The sequence below is a fragment of the Ictidomys tridecemlineatus genome, chromosome 2, assembly GCF_052094955.1.
Source record: "Ictidomys tridecemlineatus isolate mIctTri1 chromosome 2, mIctTri1.hap1, whole genome shotgun sequence".
NCBI classification, from domain to species: Eukaryota; Metazoa; Chordata; class Mammalia; order Rodentia; family Sciuridae; genus Ictidomys; species Ictidomys tridecemlineatus.
This window is the reverse complement of record NC_135478.1, coordinates 162,067,736-162,081,194: the sequence shown is the minus strand read 5'-3', so window position 1 is coordinate 162,081,194 and position 13,459 is coordinate 162,067,736. Positions and strand designations below refer to the sequence as shown.

The window sequence follows — 13,459 nt, the reverse complement described above, 5'->3', positions numbered from 1 at the left end:
TATAGGGATACATTTAGTATAATTCAACAACAGCTTTGGGATATGAAACCTTCAATTAGAATTGAAGAGAGACTAAATTTTACAACAAAGGAATATAAAACCAGATAATGGGAGAACAGAATTTAAGTTCTTTATACAAATGAACTTAGCTAGCAGTTCACTATAGAAGAAAAGGAAAAACTGAGTTTTTATGTAGCCATGGCAACTTTCAACCTTCACCAATTTTTTTAAACAGGAGTCAAGTATCAAAATGTTGCTCTTTCTCAGGATTCTTTATATTATAATAATGAGGTACAAGGAAGAAGGCACATTTTGTTCTTAATCCTTACCATTGTAAAAATTCCTCTGAATGATGGTAGATTTTGAATGTTCTTACCCACATGTTTCCCCACTATACTTCAGCTGAATTTTTAAAAGCATCACAAAAGACCATTAAATATTCAGGCTGCTCCTATTGGACACACAGATCAAAGCATTACCTTTCTTGTGTATCCACAGAACACCACATATACCTTTAATGTAAATCAAATCTATTGTGCAGTATTCTTTTTTGCTATTTACTCTTTAGACACCTGAGAGCTTGATGAACAGTTATTTCACCCTATTTATGGCTACAAGAGCAGCTGCCAAAAGGTAGGTATTCAATCACTATTTCATGAAGGATAAAACACAGATGAAAAAAGCTTAAAGAATGAAGATCTCATTTCTATGGGAAAGGTAGCTTTTTCCATAAAAGGCTACCTATATAATTATCTCAAGAAACAATTTGTATTTTTAGATTCTCAAATATAAAAATTACTTTAAAAAGAAATCTTAAGTTATGGTGAGTGTCTGCAGATATTAAAAATAAAAGATATAAAAATTCTTAAAACTGCTTTCTTTTAATGGACTAAATTGGGAGGCTACATGCTGTCAGTGTCCCATATTAAATGTTTTAGGCCTGTGGCTATTCTTCAGGCAAATTCTATGCAGGGGATCCAATATGAGATATTAAATGTACTGTGAGAAAAACGGCAAAAGGACAAAATGACAAAGATATTAGGAAAATTCCAGTTTAAAGTGCTTTAATATTAAAATAAAAATATATATATGGTCATAATCAACAAAAATGCTTAATTGAACTGCAAAACTACGTTCTATCAATAAAAAAATCTAAAATTTTTCTTAAAAATCTTTCAAAGTGGAAAAATCAGAAATGAAAACACAGTGACTAAGGTTGTAAGTCTTCCACAAATATTTATTGAACAATTGAATGAATGAATAAATGAAAGGGGGGATAGATGATATGCTCTAATAAAAATGAACTTTGAAATTATATGATTTAGTACTTGAAGGCAAATTTATATAATAAAATTTATCAAGATGTGAGTTTCCATTCCTGGTAACATTTCAATAACAATGTCTTTCAAACTTTTAAAATATTTGACTATAATACATTTTACTTTAATATATGAAAGATGCTGTTATCTTTAAAAGATACAGAAATGACCTTCTAATATAGCTTTATGTGAAAAAAAAACAAGTGAAAAGAATAGTAGTTAATTTTTAGTTAGTTCTGAGTCATAACACCTAAAAGTAGGACCATATGAATTCATTCTTACAAAATAAAGTCATTTAATAACAATGCATCTACTTTTGGTAACATTTGCATATTGATAATTACCATATTTAAGGGAGGAAATCCCCAAACTATTTTAACTATATATTATACACTTTTTATTCATTTATACATCCATCCACAATAATATAATATCTAGTCCCTGTGCTAAGTGCCTTAGCATCTTCCTTAGTAAGAGTCCTAAAACTTTTAAAACACAAATTGAAACATTATTTTATTTTAAAGTGTAATTTCTTCACTCTCACTTCAATAGAAAAATTTCCTCGATAATTGATAGGAGTAGGGTAACTATGTAAGTATATCAAATAATTCTCTAATACAACTTTTTTTTTAGCTTGAAAGCATTTTCCACCTTAGATTCAATGTGTTCAAAAAAAAGGAAAAACATTACAAGGAAGAGAAGGAAGGTGAGAGAAAGGGAAGAGAAAAATAGAAAGAATCAGGGAATTTAAATTATGAAAAATGATTAAAATGGTCAATTTATTTTAAGACATAATTAGTTTGTGATTTTTAAAATTTTTATACAGATGTGTATAAAAAAGAAACGAAAATCTCTTTTAAAATTAATACCATTATTATGATTATTATCTAGCCGAAATCCCCAAAAGGCCAACAGCTGAAACCATTTTCTCAGTAGTACAACATGACTCTAAGGAACAGCTTTGCTTTTAAACTGGTGTCTGTAAAGTGAATCATTTTCTGTTTTGCCAATGGACACTTTGCAGTATAATTGTGACATTTATACTTTTCTAAAAAAATCTGAGGGTGTATCTTTTTTATCCTCATTTGTATTGACTGTGTTTATTTTCAGATTCTTAAAAATATTTTAAACCTATTTTAATCACTATTTCATATGTTATCATTCAGTACAAATGATATAAAGACATTTGTAAGTTATCAATTGGTAAACCTTTGTCTAATGACTTGTACTCTGGAGATATGGAGCTAAGTGCTTATCAACCAAGTAACTGTATTGATATTATCAAATCAATTGTGTGTTGAACACCACCCAAATAATAATAATAACCTTATGATCTTGCAAGAATAATAATCTAATAATCAAATGTTTAGTAAAGGAATAAACTAGCAATTTATAAAAATAGTTTAATTATCTAATGTACATTATTAACCTAATCAGGACTTACTAAACTCATGGTTAGTAAGGGAATAGAGAAATATAACACAAATGATTAAGCAACAAGTATGTGGTATACAAGAAGATACTCCGGAAAAGCTTCCCAACAAAAGGTTTCTGTGATTTAGATTATACCAATGACGAAGAAACTCAAGAGGTCTAGTTCCTATAGATATTTGGCTTAGAAAAACAGATATGCAGGCTGTAATTTTCTTATTAATCTTTTTTATTTACGTGGATACCTTTATTTCATTTACTTACATGCAGTGCTGAAGATGGAATCCCATGCCTCACATGTGCTAGGCAAGCGCTCTACCACTGAGCCACAACCCCAGCCCAGCTGTCATTTTTAATGACTGTGATAATTAAGAATTCTAACCTGGCATCTCTGTCTCTGATTGTGTATTATTAAAGTAAACTGAATCCTCAAGTAAACTGAAGATTCATAATTTATGTTTCCAAGTATATTTTTCAAAATGGAGCAAAAGCATTGGACAAGTAGATTCAGAAATGTGTGTTTCCTAAGTCATATTCTCATTGTAATGAATGGGCACTTTGGTTTTGTAAACTGGTCCCTTGTGATTTTGACTCATGTGCATACCCTAGTCATTACTAGTGGATTGATAAAATTAATTTTCTCAATTCAAAAATCTGAAGACCAAGGTAATGCCAACTCTTCTTAAGAGGTAAAATAATAACCCTATCAGTCAAAATGATCTCATTTCTATATATTTATGCAATGTAGCTGTCTAGAAAATGGTGAGGGCCTAAAAAGAAATCCTAGGTTCTATCTTTTATCAGCTGTGTGATGTCAGGTATATGAGATCACAATAATGTAAGATCTCAATATCCTTACATTAAGGCTGGGAGTGGCTCAGTGGTAGAATGCTGGGCTTGCATATATGAAGCCATGGTTGTAATCCCCTGCTCTGCCACAAAAATAATCAATACCTTCACATTAAAAAATGAGTATTAAAGTATCTAACTAACCTATTTCACAAGGCCATTGTTAATATAAAAATAACAAATGGGCTTTGAAAACTATAAAGCATTAAGTGATGATGATTATTATTATTATTATTATTATTATTGCTTTAATGTCCTGCAAATAATCCATATCAAATAGTGTATTAGTGAAAGCATCATGATAATTTCCACAGTCATAAGAAAAAGTAAATACTACAATGAAGACAGGTTAAACTTCTATATTCTCTACTGTTTCCCATGTTGACAATTTCTTCCTATAGACAGAGATAAATACAATTTGAGTTTGTTCACCACCATAAGAAATCTTGTTTTCTACATTGCCAGGATTAATCTAGTTCAAATCATAGTTATTTGTAGTATAGGGCTTCATAAATAATGAAATGGAGCAGGAAAGTTTTTCTAATTAAATATATATGTATATATTAGAAATATGTGTATAATATACATATGTGTATGTGTATGTATATATATATGTGTGTGTGTATATGTATATATATATATATATATGTATATATATATATATATATATATATATTGTTTTTTTTCAATTTTCACCCGCCAGAATAATTTCTAAATAAAAGGTAGCATTTTTAGGTTAACATTGCCTCCAAAAGAATGCTTCCTGTTTAATATTTCCAATCTTCTGGTTAATTTAAAGGAGAATATAAATTCCTCATTACTGGAGACAATAAAACCAATTAATTGGCATACTAGGTGTACTAGGCCCATGGGACCACTGCAGAGTGGAGAGTAGAGGTTATATGGAAGATAGTCTTACCAGAATAGAGATTATTGAAATGAGGTTGGAAAAAACAGTAGCAATTAATTTAAAGGAAGAGGCATAGCAGGTAGCCAGAATATGGAGAAGCATCAATTGCTCTACCAATAAAAAGGAGGCTGAAGGTAGGAAAATGGCAGAAGATGAGGATACGTATGGAGAAGACCCATAGGCTAAACAAGATTATCAGGAATCTTCAGTAAAAAATGCACAGTGTCACATTCTACCCTCAATGGGCTTAGAACCTAGTTAAGACAGAAGTAATAGCTGGAATGAACATTCAGTTAAAAAAAAAAAGAAATTTTAGGTCAATCATCAGATGAAGTAATAAAGAAAATAGCAAAGATATTGTAGTAGTTATCTAAATCTTCTGACTCAGTTTTTAGATAAAAAAATCACATTTCTGAAAATAAAGAGCAAGAAGCAAATTAGGTATGACTTTGAGCTATAAATGATTCATGATTTTGAGGAACAATGTCTTTTTCTTTTAACTAAAGAGAGAGAGAGAGAGATTCTCTCTCCATAATGACCACATCTCCAAGTATATTTAAGACTGTTACTGAAGCACCCACCTTATCATAAACTTAGGCAACAATGCTGTCAAAACTATCATTATTGGGGAGAGCTTGAAAAAGGAACAGTAATAGAGGGTTATGGCTATTATTGCTAAAAGGCAACAAGCCCCAGAAGGAAGAAACTAGTTCCATCAATGCTCCTCTGCATACTTGACAGGTGAACTCAGCAGCAGTTCAATGGAATTGAGTGTACACCAAAAAGTAGCATGGTATTTTAAAACATCCTTTGTATCAGTCTGCAATGTGGTTCTGGAATTGTTTATTTCTCTGGGATAAAGACACGGATATCCATTTTAAAAAAATAAGTGTGTCACGCTGAAGTAATAAGGTTTATTGTTTGTGATTAATGGAATGTAAATTATTTCCAGGGATAAATAAAGCAACCAAACATTAACATGAACTCCAGTTGTGAATAATTATATACAGGTCTACCCATAATAAGTCATGATTAATATCATCCAAATATTGCCAAGTTCGAGTCACTTTTTATTAGTTTATTAGAGATATGTCAAAATTAACCATGATATTATGTACAAGTATACAATCATAGAATACTATTTGCTTTAATTCAGTACCCAGTACTTCCCCTTTCCCCATCTTCCTCCCTCCCTCTGTTTCCTTTCATCTGGTCTACTGATCTTTCTTCTATTTATTTATATATTTTTTCAATTAGTGAGATTCACTGTGGTTTATTAAGATGTATACGTAAGAAAGTTTGGTTAGCTTCATTCCACTGTTCTTCCTTTTTCCCAACCTCTTCCTCCTCCCTCTTATCTCCTTCTTCAACTCCACAGATCTCTCTTCTATTTTCATGAGAGTCCTCTTCTATTATTTCCCCTTCTAATTTTGGTATACCTACATATGAGAGAAAACATTTGACCCTTGACTTTCTGTGTCTGGCTTAATTCACTTAGCATGATATTTTTCAGTTCCATCAATTTACCTGAAAATGCCATGATTTCATTCTTCTTTATGACTGAGTAAAACTCCATTTGTACAAATAGCACATTTTTTTATCCATTCATCTCTTGATGGGCACCTAGATTGGTTCTACATCTTAGCTATTGGGAATGTTTAGCTATTAACATTGATGTGCCTGCATCCTTATAGTATGCCGATTTTAGATCTTATATATACCAAAGAGTAGGATACTTCGGTCATATGATATTTCTATTTTTATTATTTTTTTAGGAATTTCCATACTGCTTTCCAGAGTGGTTGTACTAATTTGCAATCCCACCAACAATGTATGAGTGTATGCTTTTTCCTACATTGTGTCTCTTTATGCAAAGGAGACTATAGAGAGGGGCATGAATGAAAATGAGAATTCCACCTCAATACCACTTCTTCTGTTTCATCTAACAATCATTTTATAATTATGTCTCCAAATACTATCTCCTATGGGCCTAAGAAACCATAGTCTAACTCATTTGATTGTAATAGAACAATATTATTTCCTAAGAAGGACAAAAGAGACATCATTGAAAGATCCTCCTTCCCCCATTATTAAATGGTAGAGGGAATAAAAAATATAATAAATAAAACTTAGGGTATAAACAAGACTTGATGTAACAGGAAAATCCTGGAAGAACATTTATTAAATTTAATGATGCTTCAGCCTTCTAAAGATTAAATCTCTAAGCCTATCCGATGTCTAGGCCAAACCTGAGGGTTAGTTATAACAACAATCCAGTCAAAACTTACTGAAAGAACTATTTATATATGAAATAATTAGTTAATGGATATTATGTTTTTTCTTTGTACTAATTATTTTTCTTTTTTTCTTTTATTCTTTACTTTATTGTATTTAGCATAATGCTGCTATTCCTGCAAGTACTGACCAAGCATGGGATTTGAATAGTATACTCTTAAATAAATGAATTGCTCAATTTCCTGTGATCATCTATACATACTCCATCTTCAAAAAGTTCATCAATATTATATCATTAAGGAAATAGTGACCTTCTTTTCTCCAATATGTATGACGTTTTTGGACAAAGCAATTGTGGTACTCACACTTCTTTCCATGAAGAAAAACTCTACAGTTCTATGGAATTCATCATTTGACAAATGCAAGTATTCCCCTTATCAATCAGCTATTATTAAACTTACAAATAGTGACTGTGGAATCCTTAAGGGCCCATTAAATTTCTGAAGAAGAAAGTTAAGATGAAGGACATGCCACTCCAAATTCATGTGCTACTTGGCCTAGCTATTACTATACTAGTACAAGCTGTAGATAAAAAATTGGATTGCCCACAGTTATGTACATGTGAAATCAGGCCTTGGTTTACACCCAGATCCATTTATATGGAGGCATCTACAGTGGATTGTAATGATTTAGGTCTTTTAAGTTTCCCAGCCAGATTGCCTGCTGACACACAGATTCTGCTCCTACAGACTAACAATATTGCAAAAATTGAATATTCCATAGACTTTCCAGTAAACCTTACTGGCCTGGATTTATCTCAAAACAATTTATCTTCAGTCACCAATATTAATGTAAAGAAGATGCATCAGCTCCTTTCTGTGTACCTAGAAGAAAACAAACTTACTGAGCTGCCTGAAAAATGTCTGTCTGGACTGAGTAACTTACAAGAACTCTATATTAATCACAACTTGCTTTCTACAATTTCACCTGGAGCTTTTATTGGCCTACATAATCTTCTTCGACTTCATCTCAATTCAAATAGACTGCAGATGATCAACAGTAAGTGGTTTGATGCTCTTCCAAATCTAGAGATTCTGATGATTGGAGAAAATCCAATCATCAGAATCAAAGACATGAACTTTAAGCCTCTTATCAATCTTCGCAGTCTGGTTATAGCTGGTATAAACCTCACGGAAATACCAGATAATGCCTTGGTTGGACTTGAAAACTTAGAAAGCATCTCTTTTTATGACAACAGGCTTATCAAAGTGCCCCACGTTGCTCTTCAAAAAGTCGTAAACCTCAAATTTTTGGATTTAAACAAAAATCCTATTAATAGAATACGAAGAGGTGATTTTAGCAATATGCTACACTTAAAAGAGTTGGGGATAAATAATATGCCTGAGCTGATTTCCATTGACAGTCTTGCTGTGGATAACTTGCCGGATTTAAGAAAAATAGAAGCTACTAACAACCCTAGATTGTCTTACATTCACCCTAATGCATTTTTCAGACTCCCCAAGCTGGAATCACTCATGTTGAACAGCAATGCCCTCAGTGCCCTATACCATGGTACCATTGAGTCTCTGCCAAACCTCAAAGAAATCAGCATACACAGCAATCCAATCAGGTGTGACTGTGTCATCCGTTGGATTAATATGAACAAAACCAACATTCGATTTATGGAGCCAGATGCACTGTTTTGTGTGGACCCACCTGAATTCCAAGGCCAGAATGTTCGACAAGTGCATTTCAGGGATATGATGGAAATTTGCCTCCCTCTTATAGCTCCTGAGAGCTTTCCTTCTAATTTGGACGTAGAAGCTAATAGCTATGTCTCCCTTCACTGTAGAGCAACGGCAGAGCCACAGCCTGAAATTTACTGGATAACACCTTCTGGTCAAAAACTATTACCTAATACTCTGACAGATAAGTTCTATGTTCATTCTGAAGGCACACTAGATATAAGTGGCATAACCCCCAAAGAAGGGGGTTTATATACTTGTATAGCAACTAACCTAGTTGGTGCTGACTTAAAGTCTATTATGATCAAAGTGGATGGTTCTTTTCCCCAAGATAACAATGGATCTTTGAATATCAAAATAAGAGATATTCAGGCCAATTCAGTTCTGGTATCTTGGAAAGCAAGTTCAAAAATTCTCAAATCCAGTGTTAAGTGGACTGCCTTTGTCAAGACTGAAAATTCTCACGCTGCCCAAAGTGCTCGAATACCATCTGATGTCAAGGTATATAATCTTACGCATCTGAACCCATCCACTGAGTACAAAATTTGTATTGATATCCCCACAATATATCAGAAAAACAGAAAACAATGTATAAATGTCACCACAAAAGGTGTGGACCAAGGTCGTAAAGAGTATGAAAAGAGTAACACCATAATGTTTATGGCCTGTCTTGGGGGCCTTCTAGGGATTATTGGTGTAATATGTATTTTCAGCTGCCTCTCTCAAGAAATAAACTGTGATGATAAACATAGCCATGTAAGGAATTACTTACACAAACCAACCTTTGCATTCAGTGAGCTTTATCCTCCTCTGATAAACCTCTGGGAAACAGGTAAAGAGAAAAGTACAAACTTAGAAGTGAAAGCAACAGTCATAGGTGTGCCAACAAATATGTCATAAAAACAACCAACTCAACTAACTTCAAAGAAAAGCTCAAAACTCCAGTTGAATTAAAAAACAGGCAGAGAAACCTAACTTTCTACAAAGAAGGTTAAGCTTCACCAATGCTGCTCATGATCAATGGAAACATGTACAAGTTCAGCATTTTAATTAACTGGCTTCAAGGGTACTGTGGCAACCAAATAAATAATTCCATTTTCTAGAACTTTCATGTAACTTTTATGTCTGGACGACAATTAAAGTGGACAAAAACATTTCTGTATTTTTTTTTAAGTATATAAGAGTAGTTGAACTGAGCAATACCTCCTCCTGTGTTGTATTACACATATTAGCCACGAGTTTTTGCAGTGACCAGATAAACTTGAATTGACACGTGGTGTAATAAAAAAGGACAAATTATGTAGAGTAGACACAGTGAGTATGTGGACCTCTTTTATAAGGAAAAATACATTTTGGATTAAAATCAATTGCTTTTGTCTTGTTTTTGTTTCTAAATAAAGAATAATTTCTGGAAAATATCAGCTGATCAGATATCATTTAAATGACCACTTTTTCAAAAGTGTTTTTTATAATGAAATTTTGAATGTTAAGTACAAGACACTTTATTGAGTTATGTAACTACATTTATATAGTGCACAAAAATGGATTTTAGAAAGAATTTTATCAATATTAAAAGGCAATGATAATATTGTATTAATACTTTAATTATTGACTGGAACAAATCCTCCAGGAAATTATATATTCACTTAAAGAGTTTTCTTAACACGTAGCACTTGGAGGGGATTTAATTATTAGATTTGGATAATGTAAATCTAATACCTCAGTAGCTGAAAGCATTATTTCAATTTTATTGATAGTAGCTCAACTTTAGGCTGCTTGCTTTGCAGAAAATATTGCCAAATTTCAGAAGGGCTTATGATATAAATGTAATTTTCAGATCTCTCTGTGATTTTAAACAGTTAAAAAGCTTCACTGAAATCCAAATAATTCATTATGTTGCACACATAGCAAGAAAACATTATATCCAATTTTAAGAGTATGATTTTAGAATTTCACTATGAAATTTAATAGATTAGTAGTAAAAGTTTGACAGGTTCAAATTCATAAAATTCTACCTTTTATCAATTTCACCTTAACAAAAATAGCATAAGTCAGATAGCTGCAGTTTATTAAAAATTTAAGAAAACTTTCAGTAAGAAAAAAATTGTGAAATTATTTAGAGTAAAATTAAAACTACAATGCAGTTCTCTAAGTTTATATTTAAAGCACTAAAAACCAGCTTACAAAATTGAAAATCAGTGAAAAGAAGTGTCAAGAACATTGCTAGTTCTTTAAATATCTTTTATAAGTAATCTAAGAATTTTACTTAAGAAAACCCCAACTAAGATCATTGAGATTTTTAGTCATTTTTACAAACAAAAACCCAGAGTCTTGCAAATTAAACATATTTTTGTACAAAGAAAACAGCCTAAAATATTGTTTCAAAATTTAAAATAATAAGCCATAGTTTTTATAGGCAAATTGCTTATCATAACAAAGCCACATAGCTTCCATGTCTATTGCTGTTGTGTTTGTTCATAATCAAGTGTCTAACTTCTCACAGTAGCTTGATGCTTATTATCAACATGTCATTGCTATGTAAACATTTTCAGCACTGCAATAATATCAATTTATTTATTAATATTAGACATTTCTTTTGTGATAGCATTGATAATTTCAAATTAAATTCTAAACTACTTTTGACAGTGTGAAAGGTAATTGTTATAAACTCTTTAAAACAAAAGAACAAACTGTGTTAATTTTAACACAATTAAAATATGGAACTTACTAATTCAATGTGTTCCCCAAACACAAATTTTACAATCTGATGAATCACTATCCCACAGAGGCTGACATTAGAATTTATCAGCAAGACATGCTCATACATCACGAGAGGTTTCAATACTGTGGACAGAGCTTTTTGGAGCTCAGCTATTTGTCAAAGATATAGAAGCTGAAATAGGACCTATTAGGATGCAGGTATTGTATAGGTCAGCAAGAATCTAACCTGGTAACTTGTATATTACTTTTAAGTCTATCTGCATGAAGGTCCATCACAAATATATCATAAAACTGAGAATGCATTTTGAGTTACATATTTCCTTTGAAACTTATGAAAAGCCTTAAGAAGAGACATCTAGTAGTGAGTACTGAAATTAAGTATTTTTGTTACAACCAAATAAATACAGATGCTCAAAGCAAATCATGATCCTATTTATTGACTTAATTTTAATCTAAAATACAGTAAGAAAAAAGGTATTTGCTTCAATGTTGACAATAATATTTCATATTCCCAAAGTTATGTCCTTCAACTTCACATAAAATGAACTAGCACTTGTCAAATTTTTCAAAGCATATAACTTATAGTTGTGTATCACCAGGCAAATGAACCTGTTGCAACAGAGAAGTTTGCCTATTACAATCTACACTCTAAAGTTTATATCCTATGAATGCCAATCCATTGGTTTACCTTGAATGGAGGGAAGCAAAAAATGATTTTAAAAGAATTACATATTTTCTAATTCATACTACAAAAATCAAAATTTTCTGAAATAAGCATGCCCAGTTCAATGCAAACATAATCATGTGCTGCATAACAAAGTTCTAATAATTAATAGTAGGATTATATGAAAGTGGCCTCAAAAGATTGTAAAGAAGCTGAAAATATCCTATTGCCTGCCTACTGATCTCTTGGCTCTCCTAACATCAATATCACAAAGCATCATTTATTTGATAATGGTGATATAAACAAATTTAATACACTTTCAGGTGTATTAAAGTAAAGCATATACAATTATGTATAGTATATAATACTTGATAATTAGTGACTAAGTTGCTGGTTTACATATTATACTATACTTTCATCATTATTGTAGAGTGTGCTCCTTCAGCTTATTTTTTTAAAAGTGCACTATAAAACACTATGCCATGTTATGCTGGCAGTACCCTTATATGTCTTATGTTGATTATGCCTCTTGATTACATCAAGAAGCTACTTGACTGATTCACTATACCATCTAGGTTTGAATAAGTACACTTTATTATGTTCACACAGTGACAAAATAAACTGACCATAGATTTATCAGAATGTAACTCATCATTAAGCAATGTGCCATTGTATATAAAAAACTGTGAAAAAAATATGAAACTGTCAGCAAAGTCAACCAGTAGCATGACATTATTTTTCAAAGGAAGAAATGAAATAGATTTTTTGGTAACGTGTATCAGTCTTTTGATACCTATTTCAGTTCTTAAATTTTTATTCTATTTAAACAAAAAGTTTTTAGACACAAATATCTATAGATAAGCATAAGCTGAAACTGATAACTACTTAGCTTATTCATTTATCTTTTGTTTATTTTTAGAAAATATTTATTATATGACTATGAATTACTGGGGGGAAAGCCACAAACAACACAAATTCCTTGTTGTCTAGGGATTAATATTCTATAGACTTATATTCTCATTTATTTTCTCAATGTTTTCAAAAATATGTATTGACTCTGATAATCAGTTAAAACCATATGGGGGAAAATTCAGATCAAAATTTAATGAAATGAAAATACTCAGAAATTTAGGATATTTTTCTTGGTCAAAAATGTAATATGTTGATATAGGAACATGGTTTAAAATTAGTATTGATTTTATTCAATATATCTATTAAAACTAGGCTAATACTCTCCTTAGACTGATTAAATCAAGAAGCCTATCTACATCTCATAAATTATTTCTAGGCACATAAGCATGGATAACTGTTATATTTTCCCTATTTTAAACTCATAGAGTTTGGTGAACCAAGAAAATGAAAGTTATATTCAATAAGTTAATCTAGCAATGACAAAGCATTTATATATTTTACAAGAAGAATCATCTTACACTATCAATATTAATGGTTAAAAAATCTTCCAATAACTGTAAAGGAAAACCTTCAAGTTTCATACAGTAGCCTGTTAGATAAAGCCATTTAGAATTAATATGCCAGACCCTTATAATGCAAACAATTAAAACAATAAAGTTGAAAAATAGGTATT

The 13,459-nt window shown here is 31.4% G+C and overlaps 2 protein-coding genes across 4 annotated transcripts in view; one reads left to right on the top strand and one right to left on the bottom strand.

Annotated features, from left to right (window-relative positions):
• Positions 1 to 9,907, top strand: part of Lrrn3 (leucine rich repeat neuronal 3) — a 34,680-nt gene extending 24,773 nt beyond the window's left edge. The window contains exon 2 of the mRNA XM_005335939.4: positions 6,905 to 9,907. Within this exon, the coding sequence (XP_005335996.1) occupies positions 7,263 to 9,389 (2,127 nt within the window). The 5' untranslated portion in view covers positions 6,905 to 7,262 and the 3' untranslated portion in view covers positions 9,390 to 9,907. The remainder of the gene's footprint in view (positions 1 to 6,904) is intronic.
• Positions 1 to 13,459, bottom strand: part of Immp2l (inner mitochondrial membrane peptidase subunit 2) — an 868,756-nt gene that overhangs the window by 425,619 nt on the left and 429,678 nt on the right. The gene's annotated exons all lie outside the window — the stretch shown is intronic.